Source organism: Ctenocephalides felis, unplaced genomic scaffold, assembly GCF_003426905.1.
Source record: "Ctenocephalides felis isolate EL2017-DRISC unplaced genomic scaffold, ASM342690v1 CF-g0.4_SCAFFOLD_03572, whole genome shotgun sequence".
Taxonomy (NCBI): domain Eukaryota; kingdom Metazoa; phylum Arthropoda; class Insecta; order Siphonaptera; family Pulicidae; genus Ctenocephalides; species Ctenocephalides felis.
Genome location: NW_020539726.1, coordinates 34,114,512 through 34,141,836, shown reverse-complemented (window position 1 = coordinate 34,141,836; position 27,325 = coordinate 34,114,512). Strand labels below are relative to the sequence as shown.

The 27,325-nt window shown below is 29.3% G+C and overlaps 1 protein-coding gene and 1 pseudogene across 3 annotated transcripts; one reads left to right on the top strand and one right to left on the bottom strand.

Annotated features, from left to right (window-relative positions):
• Positions 1-89: 89 nt before the first annotated feature.
• LOC113387701 (protein phosphatase 1L) lies at positions 90-9,972 on the bottom strand. Of its 3 annotated transcripts, XM_026625067.1 has the most exons (6): positions 9,820-9,972; positions 9,478-9,732; positions 5,915-6,066; positions 5,487-5,848; positions 3,227-3,370; positions 90-595 (listed from the first exon to the last, which is right to left on the bottom strand). In XM_026625067.1, the coding sequence occupies exons 1-6, from the start codon at positions 9,855-9,857 to the stop codon at positions 209-211; spliced, it is 1,338 nt and encodes a 445-aa protein (XP_026480852.1). In that variant the 5' UTR covers positions 9,858-9,972; the 3' UTR covers positions 90-208. The 3 variants fall into 3 exon arrangements, with proteins under 3 accessions (XP_026480852.1, XP_026480851.1, XP_026480850.1); XM_026625066.1 differs by having other exon boundaries at positions 9,478-9,972; XM_026625065.1 differs by having other exon boundaries at positions 5,487-6,066; positions 9,478-9,972.
• A 2,432-nt stretch (positions 9,973-12,404) lies between these two features.
• Positions 12,405-27,325, top strand: part of LOC113388402 — an 86,177-nt pseudogene continuing 71,256 nt past the window's right edge.

Genomic DNA, 27,325 nt, shown 5'->3' with positions numbered 1-27,325 from the left:
TACATATATATATATATATATATATATATATATCATTCAAGTATTATTCAAACATGACAACAAAATATTTTAGACTATTTATTACCCATGTTTATTTAATTCTTGAATGTTTTTAGTAAGTACGATAGATTTCAAAAGGATTAAATTTTTCAAAATGTATATTCAATTTTATCTTGGATTAAAATTTAAAATCGTTTACAACGGACTATTATTTGGTAAAAGACGCAACTTTTAGCTGATTATCTTTAAAAATTACAACTATGACGGATATATTATCAACGCTGCCTCGGTAATAACTCTGTAAGGTGATGCTTTTAGCTCCGTAATGGGGTTCGTCTAACCTGTCTTTGATGAAGGCCACGGCTTCTTCGTTTGAAAACGTGTCCCACAAACCATCGGAGGCCAGGACAATGAACAATGGCTTGTGATCGTTTAATTCGAATGTTAGAATATCTGGGTCTGCGATTACTAATTTTCTATCTTTGAGAGGATAGTCGCCCATTGCTCTGGAAGTCGCCAGGATTCCTGCTACTCTCCAAACGCCGTTGAATTCGATGAAGCCTCCTGCTTCTTTGATTCGTTTTCTTTCTCTCATCTGGGGAAAATAATAGACATTTATGTTTTACCAAACAAAAATAATTATATTTCAAAATGTTCTTAAATTTAGTTCTAGTGATGAGTAGGCTTTGTTTTATACAGTTTTAAAGTGTCGTCGACGAACCAAAACAATCAATTTAAAATGGAATATTTCAAAAGTAAGTTTGCATTGTTTGAATATTTGTTTGACATATATTGATTTACATCAAACTGTATTGGAATAAAAATGTCAAAATGACATTTATTCATTTTAGGTGTCAAGTTATTTAATTAGCACGCTGTAAGCGGATCGGGTAAAAATACCCGTTTCGTAAAATGCTACTTGCTATTTTTACTATTTTTAAAAATGGTGCAGAGTTAGTTTAAATTAATTAATTTAACTTTTAAAAATAATACATCAAACCGGTAAAAATACCCGTTTCCCGAACTGCTACAGGGTTTTTTTTATTCATTTGATATACTATTTTAAAATCTGGTATTTCTGTTGAGATCGATTGAATTACTTGTTCATACAACATTAAAAAGGCATTTATACATAATAAAAAAATTTTTAGTGCATATGTTTATGTGGGGCAAACACAGAATAAATGTGCTTTAACTTGTTTTAGTGTTTTTCGCACTCAACAGAGGCTCTATTAATACTGCTCAAAAATTCATCGCTCTTCTTAAAGAACAGCTTCTCTTATTATAATACAGGGGCATTAAACGTTTAATTTTCGTTTATTATATATTTTTGTGAAAACACATTTGTAATTTAGTTGAAAATAGGCGTATATTTTGTTCTCATTTCATTTATTCAAATAAATCAGGTTTATCTATTCCATATTTGTATAACCCTTATCTAGAATTAAATCTAGAGGTATATTTACGTGCTACAGTTAGTGGCGCCCCTGTAGAGTGCGGTAACAACTAAAATTGAATTAATAGCAGAACGGTGTTTGCGATCCAATTATATTTCTTTGCATATATCTTTTAAAAAAAAGTGTTGGTCTGATAAAATGTTAGTGTTAGCTAACTCTAATTTTCAGAAAAAAATCTTTTAAATTTTCCCAACAGATCAGCGTAAGGTTGCTTAAGTCGTACCCCCTAAAAACATAATCCTATAATATTTAGAGCAATCTCTTTTTTTTGGGACGCATATATTTATTGTCAATCAAAATATACATTATTTTTTAAGACAATATGCTGGTGTTCAGGCCCTTGAAGATTTTATCTCCAATGAGATAAGTCCCTTTTTTAAAAATTTTTTACTAGCAACAAATACTTTACTTAAAACAAATTTGATGTTCATTGAATCTTATCTACAAAATATTTAGATGGCTTATGATTAACAATTACTGTTTTTTTTTATTGAAATAAGTATTTTAACAATGTTGAAAAATGCGCTTTAACGATTAAGGCGCCTTAGTCCTACTTACTGCTAAAAAAATTATACGATTCGGTCTCTGATCAACTTTTCTGTAGTAATAAGTTACTTAGACAAACAAAATTATTATAATAGCACCTCAAATAAATTAATAATTTCAAAAAGCAACGCATGTACTTATAAAATTTTCATGAATAATATAATAGCCTTTATTGGTTACACCCACTTGGCGTTTATCAATTTGAGAAAAAAACTTTGAACATTTGTATTTATCCATTATTCCTTCAAATTTATAAAAAAAACATAATTAATGCTTTTTATTAAACTATTGCGAGTAAGGAATTGCGCAAAGGCCCACTTAAGCTGCATTAAAATGAAAAAAATTTAATATGCCTAAACAATTGTCAAATAAGTACTGTAGACAAACATTAGTAGGAAAAATATGTCGGGATCATATTTTTGTCATAATAGGCTAACAACTGAGTTGAAAGTTCACCAAAGTCTATTTTTTTAAATATTTCTATTTCACAAAACCGTCCAGCAAACCATACGTGCAATATCACATTGTCTTTACAAATCAATAAAAATAAAATATTTTAACCCTGCTGGATTATATAATTCTCCTGCAAATTCTATTAGAACACCAATAACTGTCTATTCAATCTTTTTTTAATATCAAGTTCAATCTTACCGTAACACATCATAACAAAAACTAATCTACAAACTTATATTATTTCTAATTACTAACTTCATTTCTACATAAAAAAGTTTCAACCAACTGCATATAGATTCAATAAACGCCAAAGATAAATTCTTCCAAGCTAAGTAACTGTACTAAATATTATAGCGTTATTTTCTTGGGGGGTAAAAACAACTTTATGCTAATTTGCTGGAAAGAATTGAAAAGTTTATTCTGGAAATTAAAGCAGTGATTGTTCACTAACCACTAACATTTTATCAGACAAACACTTTTTTAAATAATTTTTGGAATAATCATTTTAGGAGAAAACTTTTTGATGTGTTTTTCAAATATATAATATTTCAATATTGAATCAAAGTATTTTATTTTTATTGATTTAAATGGGCAACGAAACAGTCTATAATTGGTGACCCCGACATGACACATGCATGTTATATTTTATCAAAGATACATCTTTAAATATTCATAAGAAGTGTTGCAATCAAGTATTATCCAAGGTTTTAACAAATTCTCTTTGTCCAACTATTTAATAATGATTTATTGTTTTAGATAAGACCGCTTACCTGCTGTGGCTTATGGTCGAAAGACAGAGGAATGGCGTTTCCCTTGGAATCGCACATAACTCCTCTCGAGTCTCCAACGTTGGCCACGACGAGACGCGTTCCTTCCAATATTCCGATGAGGGCAGTTGTTCCGGCGACGTCGATCTAAAGGTAAAGATCAATTAGTTTTAATCCATTTATCTAAAATATGTATGTACATATATATATATATATATATATATATATATATATATATATATATCTTATATATAAAAATGGAGCTCTCGCTAAAATGATCCGCTGAAACTCGAAAACGGCTAAACCGATTTGGCCAGTCTTAGTCTTGAAAAATTCGTGCCAATCCAGAAAAGGTCGGAAAGGTTAGATATTATTTCAAAATCGTGTAGAAACTTTACATTTTTAATTTGAACATTTTTGTAGAAGCGTAATTCGAATAAAACAATGGACGGTGACTAATACGTCAAATGTCAAACGTTTTTTACAGATGATGTTCAATTCCGTTTAATAGGATGTTTTGCGTGAATATTATTTAATTATGATCTAATTGTAGTAAGTAGTTTTGTTTATAGTTTTATTTGTACACAAAAACGTTATTAAACGGGCCTCAAGTGTTACTATAAACTCAAAATATCAACTTTTTTGAAATGTTAAATATGAAAATGCATTTTTTTGCGTTGTAGCACTCTTTTTTTGTAAATCATATTTTTCTCAAACACGGTGCTCTGAAAGCTCTCATTTGTATAATTATATACTCATTGGTATTTATAAAACATGTTCTAGGTTATATAATTTTTTTAATTTAAATTCAGAACCTAAATTTGGTATCGATCAAAGGGACATTTTGTCGAATAACATTTTCCCAGTTATAATTTCCCTGAATATATCGAAGAATAGATAGCAATATATGAAGGTCCGGAATTAAAAAGGTTCACCGCCGATGTGTCAAAAATGAGTAAAGTTAAGCATTGTTTAACAACAATATTTGAAAGTAGAGGAAAAAAATTGTATAACCAGCTATAACCTTGATTTGAAAACGGTAATCTTTGAAATGGGGGAGATAAACGGTAATCTTTGAAATCCATAATAAAAGTATTTTTTTCCGTTGGTAGTTTTTTAGCATTAGTTAAAAATGTAATTATTTCGTAAAATACCTTTAAAATTATAATAAGGCTTTAAACCATTTTGCCACCTGGACGTTCCAAGTTATTACGCCTATAGAGTAAAAAGGTCTAGATAACAAATTTTTGAAAGACATCAAAAAAGCACATTTCTACAATGATGAAGTAGAAGGAAATTTACTGAACTCATATAATTGTTCATTTGATATGTGTTATTTGTTGTGATATAATTGTTATGGTTTTCACAATATAGTTTATATTTGCTCAAAGTCAAATTGGACCTTTGTGCCTCGCCCTACTCTACATATATAGTTTTTTTTATATTTACTTTAATTCATCGAATGTTACTTAAAACCTTTCAAAAAGCAGGTCAAAGAAGAAATACTTAATTCATTTTCTATCTCTCCTCGCAGAAATTTGAAAATTTTGTATAAGCTCAGTAGTATTATTTACAATTATACACAAAATGCAGAATCCAAAAAGAATCTGAAAAACTTGAAACGTAATCAATAAGTCGAAAGAGCAAAAAAGACTTGGATTGGATTATACCATGTTTTCTATGGACAAAACAGACAAATTAATGGGGTTTATTGTTTTTATAATACCTCATTGTATATAGCATTCAAACAACACATCCTTATACACTAAAATTATTATTATTTTTGATTCTCTAGAAATTGTTTAGAATATACCTTACTTAGCAAAACAACGTTCGACGGGTCAGCTAGTGAGATACATATATATACATATATATCCGACTTTCCTAAACTGGTATTAAATCTGTTAACTCGTATGGGAAGGAAGTGGTTGCTTTCTCGTCTTACAGGCAGTTTTATAACCTTTTAGATATACAAGTCAAAATAATGCCATTGTGTATTTTCCAGAAAATACAAAAATATTACTTCAAAGATACAGAACAATGAAATTGTGTTCAAGTGTGAATAGCTCAAATGTATAATTTATTGAATAGTAAGGGTGCAGCTAGTTATATTATATTTCTCCAAAATAAACTTGTTTAGTTCCCTTGATTTTAACAAAAATCTGCAATTACTTAGTTGCCCTCAACTGTATTTTAAAATTCAATCTTTCAAATATCATTTTACTACATAATATCTATTATAATATAATTCTATTATACATACAGTTTTCTTAGCTTTTTCAACAAGCAGTCGATCAGCTGCAAGAACCTCATCAGTCAACAGCTTCCCATAATCGATCTTCCCAGAACCATCTAAATAACTTTCACTTGGTATAACAGGAGACTTTCCCACCGGTTTGCAAGGCCTGACTTCTTTGGTTATCGGCCTTTGCAACGAATCCAATTTCTTCAGTAATTCAGGATCCGTTACATTCGTAGATTTATTCAATGCATCTTCTGCTACACTTAAAGTCTTTTTCATTTTATTCCTATTTGTTAGTAATGGTGATGCAGGCGGTTTTTCCGCATCCTTCTTTTCTGAATCGTTTGGTTGGCACGGATCCAGGGTTATTTTTGGAGACTTTCCTGGATAAAAAAAATTGAAATAGAATAAAATTAAATTAACGTTATTATTATTAGATTTGGTATTACCTGAAGCAATATTTTTTATGTCGACTACCCTATTGAATAAGTTTTGAATCAGAAATTCTTTGGCATAGTTAGCTGCAAATTCTCCTCCATGACCGTCGAATATTGCAAATAGCGCGACTCCGGTGTCGTTGATATTCTCATTTATTATAAACCTGAATAGAAAATTATATATATATATGTATATATATATACATATATATATATATATATACACCTAAGTCTGTTTTTACACGGAGATTGGTTCCAGAAGAAGCCGTGTAAAAAAAAAACGTGTAAAAAAAGACATTGATCTTATACAAAAATGGGTGATTTGTCCTACTCTCTAAAACCTATTAAAATTAGTGTAAAATAAGAATTTTCAAGAACAAGAGTTCATGTTTATTTTAATAATAATTCCCCTAAATTAGTGCTGTTCACATTTGCTTTGACCAGTAAAAATTGTTTGTACGCGCTAAAGGGGAATTCACTTAAATCTTTAAGCTAGTTTTTGCAAACTAACGATACTATAGATGGTTTCAGACTTTTTTCTTTCATAAGTACTTTTTTGTGATATGAACATACATCGCAAAAATTAAATTTGACAAAAAAATTTAAGTACATAAAATTTCAAATCGTGCTAAATGGAATAAAATCGTGTAAAAAAAATAAAAATATTCAATTTTCAAACCGTGTTATATCAAAACCGTGTACAAAAAGACCGTGTAAAAACAGACTTAGGTGTATATATATATATATATATATATTTGTTGTTTTTGCAATTACATAACGACAGGGTCATTAACAAACGTTTCGACAATACGGCCCTGAACGAAACGAACACGTGGTTTCTTAATAGCGTGTCAAAATTTCTTAAAAAATAACAATAATCCCATCGCTTTTTAAATTTTCCAAAAAATATCAACACATGCTAAAAACTGCTTTGAGAAATTGTGACATTTCTATCCTAAACTCTGAAGAGTAAATACATAGTTTCGACAACTTGTCAAGTTATCATGATTATTAGTGTGTTTTACCATTTGTGATGTTTGTGTTAAAAAATATATATCTTATCAATGTGCACATACTCATACCATGGATTAATAATGGTTTCATATGCTATATTAGGATACAAAATTGTGTTTTATTATTATTAATATTATTATTGTTTTTCTATAAAATTTTTTACATAGAATTTATTTAGTTTCAATTTTTATAGTTAATTGGATTACCACTGAATGATGGCTAAGATGCTAGCCGAAACGTATGGATTTTAAATAAATAAACTTAAAAAAAAGCTCGCATACTATTTTTATTGATGTTACGCCCGAATATTAAACTCAAATTAAACATATATATATATATATATATATATATACTAGCTGACCCGGCGAACGTTATTTCTCCATATAAATTATTTCTAGTATGAAATACTTAGGGGCCGTCCATTATTCACGTGATCGATTTATTTAAAAGATCTTTGAACACCCCCTCGCCCTTGGTGATATGTGATGATATTCAAGTTTACCCCCCTCCCCCGCCAAACTTTACGTGTATTTTTAGTTACGAGAAAATATCGTATCATTTTTGAATTTTTTTTGAATATGTTTAGATTTTTCTAAAAAATTCAGGTAAAAAATAGATACATGTAATATCTTACTATTTCCCTCCTTCCCTTGCTTCCCCCACGTGATATATTGTGATTTGTTACATTATTAAACTAACCCCCCCCTCCCAAAAAAAAAAAAACTGAAATTCTAATCACCAATGTAAAACCATGTAACATATTATCAAACAAACAGATATCGAAATATGTTCATTAAAATTGTATAAAAAAAAAATTGCACTACATTTTTCAGAACAAATTTTTTTCTTCAATATATCTTTTTACTTCAATTCTAAGGAATATACAATATTTTTTGTCAGGCCTGTAGGTGTATAAATAAATTAATTATTTGAATTTCTAACTCTCGAGCAAGCCACATTTGATAATAATAATTTTGGCATACTTTTGAACGGCTTTGAATTCAATGTATATCACAAATATTATCTATCTATCAAACTACATACTCCATCTGCCAAACGTATACTGTATTTTAGATTATTTTAATTTCTGACACATCTCAGGTGCTTTTCGACAATAATAATGTAGACATTACATTTTTCTCATTCATAATCATTAAAATGATTATATTCTAATATTGTCTAGGCTCATAATTTTACCTAATTTCAATTGTTAAGTGAACTGACTTTTCTGGCAGATAACAGTTCGGAGTTCTGATGTTTAAAAATGTTTTTAATGTCAAACAATTGTTTGTTGTGTTTTTTACAATTTTTTCCATTTATTTCTATAATATCACTATGGTTTTATACCTCAAAAAATCTTTAAAAAATCCTTTGACAAATTCCAAAAAGATTTATCAAAATCTGAGTAACCGTTTAGGAGGAATTTGTATTGATGCATCCGTACAAAAGAATTTTATATATAAGATATATATATATATATATATATATATATATATAATTCTTCTGTATGGGTGTATGATTTGATACTTCTCCTAAACAATTATTCAGACTTGGATAATTCTTTCTAGAGTTTGTCAAAGGAAATTTTTAAAATTTAATAAACAATAAAACTATAGTAATATTGTGGAATAAAATGGCAAAAATGACAAAAAAACACTTATCATTGTTTGACATTGAAAACATTTGAACTGCCATCTGCTAGAAATGTCGAATCACTTGAAATTTGAATTTAGCTGAAATTATGAGCCTAGATAATATTAGAATATAATGAATAAGAAAAATGTAATTTCTACATTATTATTGTCGGAAAGCAGCTGAGATGTGCCAGAAATTAAAATAATATAAGTTACAGACAACAGTTTGTTTGGCAGATGAAATTATATAATTCAGTTTAATATATAATGCAACAAGACCAAAATTGCATATACGAGTACATTATTTTTTTAAACTTATGCATGTCATATTTTAGTTTACTTTACTAAATTATATAATACAAAAAAATAATTCTACTTACTTAAAAAATGATTTAGAATTTTGTTTCGTGTGCCAAAAATTCATTTGTTTGGCATTGAGTATGGAATATTTAGCAAGTTGATCGCAGATTGAAGAGTGCACATATAAACTAGATTTAACAAATTAATTTACTTAAGAATTGAATTTAAGCAATAATGTTTAATAAATTATTAGTAAGGAAAATGTACTTTAGAAACTATAATTGCCAAAAAGCAACTTATATATCATACAAGGTTATGAAAATTATGGACTAAATTATTGAAGCAATTATGTTGTGTGGTAAAATCAAGTGAGATATTGTTCTTTTACTGCAAATACTATATTATTTTTTTCTAAATTTCTTATACTGCTTATGCTAAGACCATAAATGAACCACAAAGGCAGGACATCAAATATGATATTAAAAAGTATAGGATAGGATATTAAAACATTTGGAACTTTTTGAATTGTAGATGTGTGTACAAGACATCTGTCGGGTTATCTAGTATTATATATATATATATATATATATATATATATATATTAATAAATCAATTATCCCTTATTACCTATCTTCCATCCGTGGTCTCCTGCCCTGTATTGCATATGCAGCGCTCGAGCTGCTCTTCAGCTCCCAGCTCTGTCTCTCGGCAGATGATTGTGTGATGATGAAAACATTTTTGTTCGGGTTATTCTGTCTACTCAATGAATACTGCAGCCTTCCCATGAGCCCCCGACTCCATACTTCGACAGCTTGCAAATATACCAACAACAGACACAATATAACACCACATATTAAAACCTCCGGCCTTAATAGATAGACTCTGCAAATTCTCAATAAATAATTAAGGGGTCCATTCAATGGGAAACCCACTGCGAATCGGGATAAAATTCTCATATGGGAAACGTACGTCTGATACAGTATTCGATCTTCGAGTTCGTCCTCCATTTAAGTGTGAATATATATTTGTGGAGTCGGCTATTTGTTTATCACAGATGGGGAAATGTAAATATTAAAAAAATATTTGCGCGCATAAGCAAAATAATAACATCATTGAGTGTTGAAATACATCATTTCGTTGCGAATGTCATAAATGTCATTCGGCGACGTAGAGTGTTGGTTTGGGGAAGATGCGCCTGAGACGCCGCGGGAACGATGACGGGCGTTTGTGGTACTAATAATTGTTACACAATAATATTTTGTTATTTTGATTTGTTATTAGTACTGGAAATTAATTATAATAATTATACTGTTGTTTTCTCATAATTTGCAAACGTAATATTGAAAATTATGAACAAAATGAGGCTTTATTTTAATTTTAAAACTTTAAATAGAAATCGAGGTTTTGAGAGAATCGAGTATCCGATTTGAATGATTCGAAAAACATTTGATTTGATGATTGGAAAAAGTGGTGTGTAGTTTTTGGCAAAGGCAGGTTCAGCTATTTTGGAGATATCGAGCTTATCGGAAAATTATTTATAAAATCTAATAAGCACAAAATCAAATGAAAACTATAAGGTAAGTTATAAAAATTGCAAAAATCGAAGATATATTATATATTTTTGCCTATTTTTACGTTTCAAAAGTTTCTGAACATTATGGCATATCTCAAAAAAAATGGGTGTGTGTGTGTTTTGTGTGGATACAATTTTCCATTTACCATTACAATAGGAATCGAATAAGCTTTGAATCATTCAAATCGATTGAGCGGTACTCTCGAAAGCGTCGGCAAAAAATTGTATCCACACATACACACACAGACACATCCATTTTTTCTAAGGTATTCCAAAATGTTCAGGAAACTCTCAGATATGCATATATTTTCTTTTTAGATATTTGAACGATTACTATAACTTACCCTACGGAAAGTTACAAATAGTCATGCTATTTTTGAGAGAGTACATCACCCGATTAGAATTATTCAAACGCGTTTTGCTTGTGTTATGGCGTTAAGAATTGATTAATTTTTAAAAATTTCAAGATTTTCATAAAATTCAAGTTAAATTTTCAAAAAATTCCAATGAAAATGATATATTGAAATTGAAATTGAAGCGCTTTTTATAAAATGCTTAGAAATATGAGATAGGATCTTCCTTAGAACGCCTTTGTTCAATTAGGGTTGATATGGTTTTGCTAACTTTCCATAGAGTAAGCTATAGTAATCGCAAAAAAATGGTAAATAATAATTTTTATATATCTGTACGTTTTAAACATTTCTGAACATTTTGGCATACCTTAAAAAAATTGAATGTGTGTGTGTGGATACAATTTATTGTCGGCGATTTCGAGAACACGGATCAACCGATTTGATTGATTCAAAAAACATTGTTTTTCTATTGATAGGGAGAAGGGCTGAATAGGTTTTGGCAAAGGCAGGTCAAGCCGTTTCGGAGATATGGAGTAAAGAGTGCAGAAAATTGCAATTCTATTTTTGAGATAACGGAGCGTCCGATTTTAATGATCTAAAAAACATTCAATTTGTAATGGTTGGGAGAAGAGGTGATTTGTTTTTGGCTAAGGCAGGTCCAGCCATTTCGAGGATACAGAGCTAAATGTGCAAAAAATGGCAGTTTTTGAGTGAACTAAGCGTCCGATTTAAATGATCTAAAAAACTTTCTGTTTGTATTGACAAAACAATTGCTTTTGAGGATAAAAAATTAGTACATATTTTTTCATTTTCCATAAACATTTTTGTAATTATGGATTAAAAATTCAAAAAATTATGCAGGTTAAACACAGTCTAAGCGCCACTCTGGTACAAATGTTTACCAAGTGCGTTTAGATGTATTGGAGCGTTTTTTCATATTTGTGAAGAAAACTATTGAAAAATGTGAAAATGCCGCCAAGCTAAGCACAGTATAAGTGAAAATGCTGCAGAGAATTATTTGCAAATGCGTTTGGACTGTGACTATACGGGAGTACTTTTTCAAATTAGGCAACTATTTTTTTTGAAATTGAATTCGAAATGAAATGACGATTGTTAATGTTCTGGAGATTGATTTATGATTTACATTTGATTTGCTCAGATATAACAAGATAGCAAAAATAATGAAAGTTACAGTATTTGTAATAATATATTTGAAAACGTTTAAAATTTCTCGAATTACGGTACGGAAAGTTCTAGCAATTTGCCTGAAGGCACGATGCCATACACCACTAGTCTCAGCTTTTTTCTGAACATTTTAGCATACCTTATAAAAATTTGTGTGTATTTGTGCGGATACAATTGTTAAATTACGGTACGGGAAGTTCCAGCAATTTTTCTTAAGGCATGATGCCAAACACCACTAGTTTCTACACCAATTGGCCCAAAATAGCTCAAAATCAACAATTTATACAAAATTTTACAAATCCACAATTTCAAACCAACTTTTCCTCCATTTCATCAAAACAACTGTCACGCCATCCCATCTATACATCTCTCAAACCTTTACCTATGGCTTTCGTACAAACTTCACTCCCTACTACTGCTCTTTAATTTAGTTATTTTACGCGTGCGGTGCTGTGAAGGTGTGTTTGTTGGTGCTTTGTGCTCTATAATGGTTTGACAAGTGTTTATTTAGTTAAAAGTGCCAAAAATATAAATAACAAATACAAAAAATGAGTGAAAGAAAGTTTACTAAGGTTATGACAAAGCCGGGAATGGCTGCACAGCTCAGGGAAACTGTCTCCCAAGTTGTCAGAGAGAGTACTGTTCAAGTTAGTCCTTTTGATAAAAAAAATAATTGATAGATTGATAGGAATTTGGTAAAATTAGTTGTAATATGGATGATAAATTTTTGGCGTATTTGTTTTGGTAAATTGGATTAAAATCGGAGAATGCCGCGTGTATTTTTAGACAACCTACAATTTGGTTATTCAATAAATACACAAAACTATTCTCTTTACACTTGCGGTATATGGGTAAAGGACGTTTTTGTGCTTTTTTGCAAATGATTTTTAAGTTTCTTCTAGGACATTATTATTTGTTGACATCACCGAAAACTAGATAAAATTTACTAAAATCTGGTAAAAACTGTTTTATACACTTGGATATTAAAATTTTGCATAATTTGTACTTCAAATGCGGTCTTCAGTATTTTGATGTAGTACATTTTTTTAGTTTTCTTCAAATAACTTTTAATTTTGATTCTAGGCATTATAATTTGTGGATATTAGTGAAAACTAGGTAAAATTTAATAAAATTCAGTTAAAACTTTTATTTACACTTGGATATTAAAATTTTGCATAATTTGTACTTGAAATGCGGCCTCCAGTATTTTGGTTGAGTACATTTTTTTAGTTTTTTTTTTTTCAAATAACTTTTAATTTTTTTTAGGACGTTATAATTTGTTTACATTAGTGAAAACTAGATAAAATTTACTAAAATCTAGTAAAAGTTTCTATATAGACTCTGATATTAAAATTTTCCAAACATTTTTTGTCCCACGCATACTTTCTTCTAGTTTTGGTCTCAAAAGATTCAGAATGACTTGGAACGTCGGGAAAATTTAAAACTGGCAAGTCGGATTTTCTGGTGAAAATACAAACTTCTTTTTTGGGAACTTAACTATAATATTCTTATAAATATTTATATCACAGTGTCTTATTTTAAATCTCATACTAAATAACTATTAAAATTAAAATATACATATAAACTATGATATGAAGATATTGAAAAGTTTAATTATATAAAAAAACTCATTTAGAAATTTTTTTAATAAAAGTAAAAATTGCCATTTAGGTAAAAAAATTCATACTCGTCTTTTGAGGCCACTTTTCCAAAAAAAACTATTCAAAAAAAATAATTACAATTTCTATATTATATTAATATAACTATAGTCATAGTGCAACTTATATTTTTCATTAAAGTCTTTGTATTACTTTTGATAGTATCAAAAAAAGGTTTCATAATATTTTTTATAAATTTTTAATAATGACATTATAAAACTAGTTGGTTTGGTATTTAGCCTTGAGGCAAGTTACATGAACTTCCCGATATGTGTAAATAATTGACTTAATCAAAAAAAAGTGTAAACAATATACTTCATCAATCCTACTTTAAAAAACGAGAATAATTTTAGTAAAGTTTGACGAATTTTTAAAATTAAACTACTTGTCGTAATGCCGTAATATTACAGTAAGTTCTATAAGACCATGATGTATATCGCCAAAAAAAAGTTCCATGAAAATCGGCTTAATTTTTTTTTTCAACAGTTCATTACAAGAAAACGGCTCGGTAAATTTTCACCTAAAATTAATCAGCATCATTCCCAAATGATATCTTTCGAACAGTTTTTGATTTTTTAAAATCGGTTCGGTAGGATGAGCTTAAATATGGACGAAAAGTTAAAAACTTTTTTTTAAATTGCAAAGAAACGGCTTGGCAGATCGTCGCACAAAACTGACAAACGATAGTCCTCACCGAAATACATCAAATGGCTTTTAAATTTCTGAAATCGGTTCAGGCGCTTTTGAGAAAACGTCGATCAAAAGTCTAATTTTGACAAATGTCAAAAAAACTATACCAATTTTTGCAAACTTCGACGAATTTTTAAAGCTAAACGAGTTGTCGTAGTGCCGTAATATTTTAGTATAACCTAGAAAACTATGGTATCTACCGTCCAAAAAAAAAATCATAAAAATCGTCGAATTTTTTTTTTTTAAACGTTATTACAAGAAAACGGCTCGGCCGATCTTTACCAAAAACTAATCAGCACGATTCCCAACCAATATCTATCGAATGGTTTTTGAATTTTCAGAATCGATTTAGAATTGCGGGCTAAAACGTGGGCGAAAAAATTTTCACTTTTCTGCAATTTACAACGAAACGGCCAGGCCGATCGCCGCACAAAACTCAGAGACGATAGTCCTCATCGAGATACATCGAATGGCTTTTAAATTTTTAAAATTGGTCCAGTCATTTTTGAGAAAACGTCGATTTACGGCAAAAAATCTGTTCACATACACACACACACACACATACACACACACACATACTTTTTCCAAATTTGGTCTCATTCGATTCAGAATGGCTTGAAACGTCGAGAAAACATAAAATTAGCAAATAGGATTTTTTGATGAAAACATAAACTTCTCCTTCGGGAAGTTAATTAAAAGACATTAAAATATTAAAAATTTAGTAGATTGCTAAAAATGTATAATAAGAATACAAATTCCCTTGTCCTAATAATATTATATAAGAAAAATTGATGGAAAGTAACTAGTCATAATTATTTTGGATTATTTTGATATTTTGACAGTTTAATTAAAATATAACAAAACAATATTTTTTTGCTATTTATATTTTTTTTTATAAAAGTGACTCCACTTACCGCCTGGTAATGACTTTTTATGACAGGGCCACATTATCCTATAAATTCACTACTTTTTTAAATCTACTAAAAAGTATAAAACTATAAAATCAATAAATTAATACAAAATTAGATAAATGATTTGGAAACTATTGACATTTGATTCTGACAACAAATATTTTATTGATAAATTGAATTCTAATTTTGGACTGGATTGAAACTATTTCTATTTAGGAAAAATTAATCAAAGCTAATTATATGTTGATGTTTCAGAAGTTAGTTGTGTTTTTTATTCTGATCACAACTTTTTTAACTTTAGGTAGTTAAAGAATTACCAGAAAAATTATTAAAACTTTATGCAACATCCAATTTCTTATCATAATATAATCGTTTACTAGGCTATAATTTAAAATTAGCATTAGTAGAATTTCAGTAGGATAAACTAAAAGCCAAAAAAAATTTCTTTCAAGGATGTGTATTAGGACTTTTGCTAAGCTAGTACTTGTATTTAGCAGATAAGATTTGTATTAGTAAAGTTTCAGTAGAAAAAACTAACTTTTGATGCAACGTCAATTTCTTTTATTAGGGACTTTTATCAGCATAGGACTTTTAATTAGAATTTCAGCAAAAAAAAACAAGTAAATCTTGATCTAACATCTAAAGGAGGAAAACCTAAAACTTGATCCAACATCCATTTCCTCCAAGAAACTATACTAGGACTTCTGTAAGACTAGGACTAGTATTTAGGTATTCAGTAGAAAAGAACTTCACCCAGCTTTGATTTTTCTTCAAGAATTGGTAGAATTGATAGAACTAGTATTCAGGAATTTAGCAGAAAGAAACAGATTTGTATTATTAGAGATTCAGCAGAAAAATCTAAAACTTGATCTCTCATCCATTTGCCTATAAAAATTAGTACTAGGATTTTTCTAGACTAGTACTTGAAATTAAAAATTCCTTTACAAATTGATATTAAGACTTTTGTTTGGCTAGGACTTGCAACTAACATTTCAGGAGAAAAAACAGAATTAGTGCAAGGATTTTTGTCATCATCTTGCAAATTATAGAAGAAGATTTTAGAGTTTTTTGAGAAATTTATTGACAAAATGTTCAGAGTTTTATTTTATCTCTTTATCCAACTCTCAACATTTCTTCACAAATTGATACTAAGACTTTTGCTTGGTTGGGACTTATATTTGCAAGTTGGCATAGATTTTATAAAATTTTCAGTGTAATTTTGGAAAGACAAGTTCAGAGTTTTATATTTCGTCTTTAATTCGAGTCGAGTCTTCAATTTTTGCAAAAAATCTTATAGTCATATATAGAGAAAGACTATAATGTCTTGGATTGAAAGTTCAATATAATATATCTCAATAGAACTATTGTTCACTTTATTGCTGAATGTGCAATAAATATGTTATCAATATTAGATAAACTGAAATAATAAAATATACCAAATTTAGATATAGGTTAACCGTTGGGTTTTCTTAAAAAAGATATTGTAAAAGTATACTTCTACCAATCATTACAACTTGAATGTCTTTTGAATCATTCAAATCAGATGTTTCGTTCTCTCAAAAACTCGATTTCTATTTTCTGCACTCTTTGCTCCGTATCTCCGTAACAGTTGGACCTGCCTCCGCCAAAACTAATCAGCACATCTCCCTATCAATAGGAATGTTTTTTGAACCATTCAAATCGGTTGATCCATGAAGATATGCAAAAAATTTCAATTTATTTTATTTATTTATTTTATTTTATTTATTTAAATATAGAACCCACAGATTTCTCCAAGAGGACTCAAAAATACAATTATTTTACATAATGAATAACAATTAAAATATATACAAAATTACAATATATAGTTATTAACATAAAATGCTTAACATAAAATTACATATAATGCAGAATGTAACAATATTATTTATAAACAGAATAAGATAAAATAATGAGATATTTGAAAAGAAAATAAAAAGGTTAACTTGTGCAGATGGAGATTATTTGATTAGGTGAAGTGTTGTAAATATCTATTTCATTATTAATTAAGTTAAAGTTAGAGGACATAAGTAAAATTGGCGAATTTGAGAGAGAATTTAGATTTTTGGACGATAACAATATCTTACCCTACGGGCAGTTGAATAGGAAAATAAGAATTTTCATCATGTTTAGAGATTCAACAAGTTTAGGCAAATCTAAAACTTTGATCCAACATTCCCCTTCCTTCAAGGATTGCAGTACCACGACTATTGTCGCCAAATTTGGTAATTAGCAAAATTTCAGAGAAACTTCAACTTCTCGAGACAGTCTCAATATTGTTAATTATTTGGCTCGTCTTCAACGAGTATTTAATATTTATCGTTAAGAATTTAATGTGAAAACCAGCTCTCGCCCATAACAATATTTAAGTGTCTGTATATGTTAATAATGCACGATTGCGACCGGTGAAACACAAACACCGGTATTCATTGACAAGGTCACCACATCACATCACATAATATAATATATATATAACAACACGAATTCTGTGTCAGAATAATGATACATCTCGTGTGCTCCAATCAACCGAAACAGTTTGTTATGATTAAAATATCGGACACATGGGCTATTTATAGTACTCATACCATGGGCCATGTGGGGAAAAACATAATTGCTAGAACAACTAGATGAGGTCAAGTCATCCAGTTCAGTCAAGTAGGAATTCTTCCTGTTTCTAAGGTGGAAACTAAAGTTTGCATTTCCATTGACTTCCAAAGTTGTCTCTTAAATATGCTAAACTTCAAGACGATCCTTAAATCAACTTGGACCTACGGTGTTCGACGTTCCTATCTACAATCCTACTAGGTTACTACTTGTAATTAGTAGAGCAGACTTATATATTAATTAAAATTTAGCAGAAAAAAATAAAATTTGATTCAACGTCGATTTTACTTTGAGGATTAGTTCTAGGATTTTTTTTAGATTAGGACTTGTAATTACAGATTTGGCAGCAAAACCTGATACTTGATTCCATTTCCATTATCCTTCAGGGACTAGTACTAGGACTTTTGCTAATTGAAACTAAAACTTCTTCGGAGCTCCTTCTACACCATAGTCTGAGATTTTTTTATTTTCATCTTAAGACACTAGAATTTTTGAATTGTTGTGCTTTTCATTATGTGTACTTTTCATTTTATTGTCAGAACCACCTAATAATTTCCCATTTTTTCCGTTTTATATATAATAGATTTTAACTTCCCGTAGGATAAGTTATAGTAATCGTAAAAAAATCGAAAATAAAAATTATAATATATCTTTACGTTTCAGAGGTTTCTGAACATTTTGGCATACCTTAAAAAAAATTTATGTATGTGTGTGTGCGGATACAAATTTTCGTAGACGATTTGGCGAACACGAATCAACCGATTTGATTGATTCAAAAAACATTCGATTTCTATTGATAAGGAGATGTGCTGATTAGTTTTTTGCAAAGGCAGGTTCAGCCCTTTCGGAGATACGGAGCAAAGAGTGCAGAAAATAGAAATCGAGTTTTTGAGAGAACGGAGCATCCGATTTGTATGATTCAATAAACATTTTAATTTTATTGACGAAATGAAGAACTGATGAGATTTTTGGGATCGCAGGTCTAGCGGTTTTGGAGATCCAATAAAAAAAGTGAAAAAATTGCCATTTGGCGGACAAAAATGATCATTAGACATATGCACATCAAATTATCACAAATTTTATAATAAATATAAATTTTATTTACTTTTGTACGTTTTCCATACCGATGTTTATCTGTCATAATGCGACGCGGCGCTTACGCGCTTCGGTATTTTGTTTCTACGAAGATAACGTATCGCGATTGCTTCTGGAAAAAAGTTTTCAAAATATTTAAAAGTATAAAAAAAATAAATTTTTTCAAAAAGCTTTTTTTTTTTCAAAAATCTCAAAAATCGATATTTATCAGAGATCCAAAAGAAAATTTAATCCTTTTTAAAAAAATAATTTTTGTTAACAATGCTCAAAACTAAAAAAGAAACTAACGTCGAAAAATTTCCTTTCTTAAAAAATTGATAATGTGGACTTTTATCTTGTGATATTGTCCAATTTAAGACGATGGCTGGTTACATGTATTTTGCCCTCTACTTTAAAATAGTATTGTTACGTATACCATTACATTTTTCATCCCAAACACTTTATTTATTTTGTACATATGAATATCTCAATCAGATTTTTTTTTAAAAGAACAAATAAATATTATTTATTTCAAACAAAAGCTCTTGATCATAACTCTAAAATAACAATATACTATCAAATAATTATAATTGTTAGAAATTATATTTAGGTATTGTAAACTAAATAACAGTGCTCAAAACCAAAAAATCGGCGAAAATAATCCTTCCTTAAAAAATTATAATGTTAGACGTGTATCTCGTGATATCGATATCCATCAATTTAAGACCATGCGTGGGTAAACATGTTTTGCAATCTACTTTAAAATAGTATCGTTAAAAAATGCCATAATTTACTTGTTTTTGAGAGAATTACATTGGACATTTTTACCAGCGGACCTTTAGGCTCTGCTTTAGTCTTAGTGATTTGATTTATTTTGATGAAGTCTTTATAATAACAATTCAATTATAATTTTTCCAAAATCATAATACAATTATAGACACAAATATTTACGTTGCTTTCTACATCTTCAGTAATTATCGATGAAGTATTATAAATGCACAAATACTTCTTCCAAGACGTACCTACCTTGAGTTGTTAACACCTATTGGCGTGTAGGAATTTTCTTTGATAGTTAATAAAGTAAATATTAGCATTCTGCTAAAAATAAATATGCACCAACTGTTTACAACAGCTTTTTTTACGCATATCAAGTAACATGTAAAATATCTCAATAAGAGATAATTGAATTTTTTTTTTTATTTATTTATAATTAGCAATCAGAATACAGATTCTATAAGCTAATGTGTGATGTATACACAAAATAAAAATTAAATAAAGTAATTGAAATAAACAAATAATAAAGATACAAAAATAAAGATTATAAATAAATACAAAAATATGATTATAAGCAAATTAGGAAAAATGAGTACATTAGGATTGCCTGCATTAAGTTAATCCTAAGTGAAGAAAGTCAGGCAGAGATTACATGGTCAGATCGACAGGCCATTTTCTTTTAAGTCTTCGGTTTGTGTTTTCTTTAACAAGTGGTTTTAGTAATTTATTGGTATGTGTTGCGATTTTGTTAAGATGCGTGCAGACTTTATCCTTGGTGACGTCTTTTATATATGGTATTTTTAGGTCCTGGTGTATCATATGATTACTTACAAATCATGGAGCGTCGACTAGAGTTCTGAGAATTTTATTTGGCATTCTCTGCATTTTGGCTATATGTGATTTGCTAGCGCATACCCGCAGCTCTATGCCGTAGGTCCACACCGGTTTCAGCACTGCATTGTAGATTAGAACTTTGTTATACAGTGAAAGTTTTGACGATAAGTGAAATTAAATATAATTAGTGCCTTATTGGTAAATTTTATAATTTCCATAGTAAATGGTATTAATTAATTAAAATAGGTTTCTGGTTTAAGTTTATGGAGTTTTTTAATGACCGAAAATGTGAAAATGCTTTTTGAGCCTGAATTGAATTAATGGATGGCAAAACAAAGTTGGATCGACTTTTAAATATATCTTCCTCAACAGGTTCATTTGTTCTTTATCTTTTGTGTCAATTTTAATAGCTCCCGGAATTAAACAACTGCCAATAAACTTGTTGAAAGTTTGGAACCTGATGTTTGACTTCATAAATCGGAAATCGTGACCATGAATCGATTTTTGTATTTATGGTTATGTCATGTTGGACGAGTACGTGCTTTGTCTCATTTTTAATATTTTCAATCTTAAAACAGAGGTATACAAGCATAGAAATTCATATAATTTATAGGGTTCGATACCCACTTCAATAATTAATATAATTTATTGAGTTTGATATCCAGTCTCTGTTGTCAGGCAGTAGGGAGAACGACTTTTACTTGGAAATATAGATAGCAATATGTTTCCAAGTGAATATAGTCCTTAATCCGCCATTGCTTCACCAATAAAAAATGTCAGCCCTATTAGATAAATTCTAATAATGAAAAATTATCAAATTTTGATGGATGGGCATTGAGCTACCATCTAAGAGTTGGAAGTAAGAAGAAGTTTCAGCTCAACAGTTTATAGGACTTAAGGTTCTGACTTTTAAACATTATAATAAAAAAATATTGTGCACTTCGGATTTTTTTTTTTTTAATATTTGCACTTACGCCATCCTGTACATCAAAAAATGTTAAAAAAACGCAGTTAAAAATGTCTAGATCGAATCCCAATTGATTGGGCGTCCGGGTAAGATGATAATTGCCATTAATTGATAACACTTTTCTATTATTTTTATTGCATTTTTCTCAAAGCCTTATTTTGCAAGGATGAGTATGATGTATATAGTATATATAATAAGTATTCAGCCGGATTGCGCAATATACTATTGTGACATCAGGAATTCGTCATCTCTTTTCTACTGGTAGCAAATCTTCATATAATAAATCTTGATTCTCTTGAACGGATATAACAAACAAGCCCATATGTTTGCGGTTTCCGATGCATTGTGCCAACATATGGGCTTCCGCCAAATGACACTGATCTGATTTTATCTTCATAAAAGATAAAATTCACTTTTCGATACAATGTCTATTTTTTTCGTTAAGGCTTTTGTTGGAGTAGGACTAGTAATTAGAGATTAAGCAGAAAAAATTCTAAAAATTGGTTTAACATTTTCCATCATGAATAATTACTAGAACTTGTATTAGTAGATATTCATTAGGAAAAAACTAAATCTTGATATGAAATCCTTTTTTCTTTAAGGATTAGTAGTAGAACTGTTGCTAGGCTTCAATTGGAGATTCAGCAAAAAACTACTAAAACTTGATCCTTGATCCTTGATCCTTGATACTAGGACTTTTGCTAGGCTACTTTTATTCATTAGGCTATTCCTGCTGCAAATCAGAAAGTTTATGTATAAAAGTAGGGTAAGGTTGTGCCAGAATACGGTAGTGACAGTCGTCATAACAGCTAAACTATACTGATTTTGATATAGGGTCCAAAAGGTGAAAGTTGAAGTATGTTTGTTTGAACAAGTTTCCATTATCGCTTTCAGTGTCTTACATTATTAACTTCCCGTAGGGCAAGTTATAGTAATCGCAAAAAATCGAATATGAAAATGTCTATATATCTTTATGTTTCATAATGTTCTCAACAGTTTGGCATACCTTAGAAAAAATGGATGTATGTGTGTGTGTGCATGTATGTGTGTGTGTACGGATACAAATTTTCGTCGACGATTTCGGGAACACGGATAAAGCAATTTGAATAATTCAAAAAACATTCGATTCATATTGATAAGGAGACGTGCTGATCAGTTTTTGGCGAAGGCAGGCATAGCCGTTCCGAAGATATGGGGCAAAAAGTGCCAACAACGATAACTCGGTTTTTAAGAGAACGGAGCGTCCGATTTGAATAATTTAAAATACATTTTACTTGTATTAACAAGATGAGGAACTGATCAAATTTTCATGAAGGTAGGTCTAGCGGTTTTGAAAATTGAATATAAAAAGTAAAAAAAAATACTATTTGGCGGTCAAAAATGATCATTAGACATATGCACATCAAATTATCAGATATTTTATAGAGATTTTAACAATAAGTATAAATTTTGTTTGCATACCTATGGGTTCCGTACCAATGTTTATCCGTTAGACGGCGAGGCGGCGCTTACGCGCTTCTATATTTCGTCTCTATGCAGTTAAAGCAGTACGATTGCATTGAAAAAAAGTTCAGAATTCTATATTTCAAAATAAATTTCGAAAAAAAAAAAAAAAATTGTCAAAAATTTATAGTTTCTCAAAAATCTAATTTTTGCAGAGTAATTTTTTTTTCAAAAATGTTAATCTTTTAAAAAAAAATAATTTTTGGTACGGGAAGTTCCAGCAATTTGCCTGTTTGTTTGTTCCAGAAATGCGCCCCACTAGTTAAATAAATATTCATCACATTTTGTTAGAAAAGTAAAGCACTTTCTAGTTGTACATTTGTCTCAGTTTTGTTATATTCATTTTTGAGAATTTTGTTCTTATTCCTTGACATACTCGTATACAAAATAAAAAAAAATATATGGAGATTCAGAAAAAAATGTCTATAAAAATATAATCTTAATTTTTTGCTGATTAAATATTTCATTTTCAACTTGTGCATTTCTATTTACTTTATTAAAGATTAAATATTTTTTATGATAAGACGTCTGAAAGTGTGTCTTTCATTCAGCATTCCTCAGACGCGAAGTTGTATAGTCATAATTTCTATAAATAGAGTCTTATGTTTTGATTTATTTGTGGGAATTCTTGTTATATTCAGGGACAATTATGACATAATGAAAACACAAAACATACAGTTTCAATAATAATAAAAATTATAATATATGTATAATTTTATATTATAGCAAAATACTATTTTATACTAGTTAGTTAAAATATTTTTTCAAAATACTGTTCTACACTTAAAAAAAATAATACGTAGTTCTGCTCTAGGACAAGTCCGTGAGCTGAGTTAATTTCCAATTAGAATCAGGAAAGATTAGTGTGAGAGGTTTACCGTTGCCATTTTACACCGCAGTGCCCCAAATGGGCTATTTTTAATTGAAAACATATTTTTTATCTAAATGAAAATGGACATCGATGCTGCACGATGTCAGTTCGTCAGGATTAAGGTTATAGTTGAAGAACAAGAAATTTACCCAAGTTGTTTATCTCTAAATTTGTAAAATCACCTTTCGCTTTCTTTTCGTATTTTGTCTAAGTTAAGTTAGATTTTTGATACTAATCCCCACATGTAATATCGTCAACTTTACCATTATTTATCACTTTATTATAAATCTATTTCAATACTCGTAAAATACGTTTACGATAAAAAAAAAACTTGTCTTGTTTGCGTGGGTGCAGTTGTATGCGCAACAATGCGCCTCAATCAATTACCATCCAGATGATCATCATGGTGATATATGAAAACATCAGATAGAAATCAGCCTTCGGCCACAATTGATGACGATGACAGAGAAAATTGCGCTTTAAATTGATAAAGGATAGTTTTGGTCAGGTGTGGTAAACGTTGATTGAAGATATACTAATTTGTTTCACTTAAGTTGCATGAAAGTAGATGATTTTAGAGATATAGGTCTCTACTATTGTGTTTTTGATATTTTTTAGAGAAGGCAATAGATGCTCTTAATATGTACAGTGTTGTGAAGAGTTAAGATTTGGGCTCTATATATAGTTCAGCATCGTTATCCCTAAATTCGAGAAATCACTAAGTTAAGGTTGATTTTTCTTTATCTGTTTAATCTTCACCCGAAAAGGACACCATCAATGTTATTATCATAACCGTTTTCTTGAAAATCAGTCAAAATCTTAACTAATAATTATCAGTTAACCCAGCACTCAAAATATTACACTAACTATACTGAGATCTACTCAAAATCATCGTTACAATGGTGACAAATGTGATAGTGGCTATCACTGAGGCATTTTTTGTTGAACCAGAAACCGCATTTTCCTCGGTATTTGATCCATTTTACGCCACCCTTACTTTCATAATATGAGCATTCACAAACCAGAGAGAATTAATTAACAGATGATGATCCTGTTTGTGAAATCTTTCTTATATTGTATTATTTTTTCATTCCCTTTCTCTTTAGTAATTTGTCACAACCGTACTCAAAGCACCCTTTTGAAAACAAATCATCATTATAACTGAGCTTAATTATCTACGCAAAAACTAATCGCTGGAACTACTAATGGTCAATATCAAAATAACAAACAAAGTGATCTATCTGTATACAATTAACAAATATTATTAAAAAAAACGAACAAATAAACTTACTTTTGTCTTTAAAAACAATGCGGTGTACAGTACATGTTAATGTAAGTAAGGCACTGACTGAAAGCTATTATATAAACTTATTTGAATAAACATACTTTATCTTTCTCTTATAACAAACTGCATATATTACTGTTTTTGAACACTTTTTTAATTGAGATAAAAATAACCTTTACTTGCCCACTAAAACATATAACCAGAATTATTTTGGTAACTGAACTTATTTAATAACTTGGAGAATTTAGGTGTATTTGTGGAATATGACTCTATTTTTATATAGCCATGTTTCTCATTTATCGTTTATAAGTTTTATTATACTCAAATATTAGCCAAAATAACTTTAGTTAACAATGGGGGAGTGATGTGGCAACACGAGTTGGCAACGAATTTCGAGCTGGCTTTGAGATGACTGGAAACCATAATATAATTGTCATGACATTTTGTATTTTGTAAAATGATCAGATTTTTAAAAAGTTTTATACTTTTTTGTCAGTCTATTTTTGATAAATACTGTGCAACAAGGTAATGATCTTTAACTGAGTTTGCCCTTTTTTTATCAATTGTAAAAATTGCCTAAAATAATCAATATAGTTATAAAAGTGTATTTAGAGACAGAGTTATAATATCTGTACATATTATTTTTGTTTTGAACGAGAAAACAGGCGCACTTCTAACTAGTATCTTCAATATTATGAATATATTAAAAATATTACAAAAATATCTAATGTTTTCACTAGCAGGTTCTAATGTTTTTTTAACTTTCCGTAGAAGTTATTGTAATCGTCCAAAAATCGAAATTGAAAATTTTTACATTTCTTCACGTTTTGAAAGTTTCTGAACTTTTTGGCATACCTCAGAAAAAATGGATGTGTGTGTGTGTGTATGTATGTATGTATGGATACAACTTTTCGTCTACGTTTACGGAAAAACACTACAAAATATTTTTTTTTGTATATCGAAAATAATTCAGATTTTAATTGTAATTCTGACTTAAGTTCTACTATACTTTCAACAAATATTTTCAACTTTGCAATTCAGTTTATATAATTCTTATAAATATTCGTCTCTTTGAAAACATTTAATATTCCTCGAACATTTCGTTACGGTACGGGAAGTTCCAGCAATTTGCCTTGGCACGATGCCACACACACCACTAGTTTATTTCTTTGTATTACTTGTAAAGACATCTTATCGTGAGAAATTATATTTAAATTTTTGCGATTTAGAAAAAAATTCATGGATATGAAAGCTCATAATATTTTTTTTGGGGCGTTACATCAAGTAAAGAGTGGAAGGTAAAGATTTTACTTTCTTAGACGTTTTATCAGAAACTTATCTACGTCATCAGAAAATTTTTGCAAATATATAAAATATAATTTGCAACTTATTAATTCTATCTTCTACAATATTCAAAGTATTTCCATCAAAGGTTGAAGAACTCTCATTGTGCATTACAGAGAAGATGTAGAACGTCGTAACACTTTCTTCACCATTGGATGCATCAATTTGTTATTCAGAGTGTTCTCTAGTACCAACATGTTTATTGAATTTACCGATATTTTATATACAATATACATATATTCTTTGTACAAAGTCTAATCACACGCCCACAATTTGGAGAAAGTAACAAAAATACCGAAATAAATGTTACTAAATAAATTGACCGTGATAAATGACAATTTGGTACAATTTTGTGAAGACATTCGTGGAAAAAATTGAAAATATTTTGATACAATAATTGAAATAAATTGTTGTAAAATTATGGCTCTGAAATGTAATCAAGACAATAAACTATTTATGATGAAATAAATTTTACAAAAAATGATATAATTTTCAAGGTGGATAAAAATAAGAAAAATTAAGGTGAAGACAGTTGTAAGAGCTTTTGGTTTCTTTATTCTTCTTATTACTCGTTTATTGTCTCTAAATAACAATATTCGTCTCTATGTCGCTATTTAAGTTTCAATTTTAGTTTTTAAGTTTCTTTATTCCAATTATCTAAGAATAATTAATTAATTCAAGTATGTATTTCTATTAATGTTTTCTAGATTAGGTTTCCCATAATGACATACATTTTTGTAGAAAATGTAGCTCGTCTAGTGTTTCTTCAGCAAACACAATTAAAAAAAAATAACTTGAAGCTATCGAGTTTCAAACTGAAATAGATCTTAT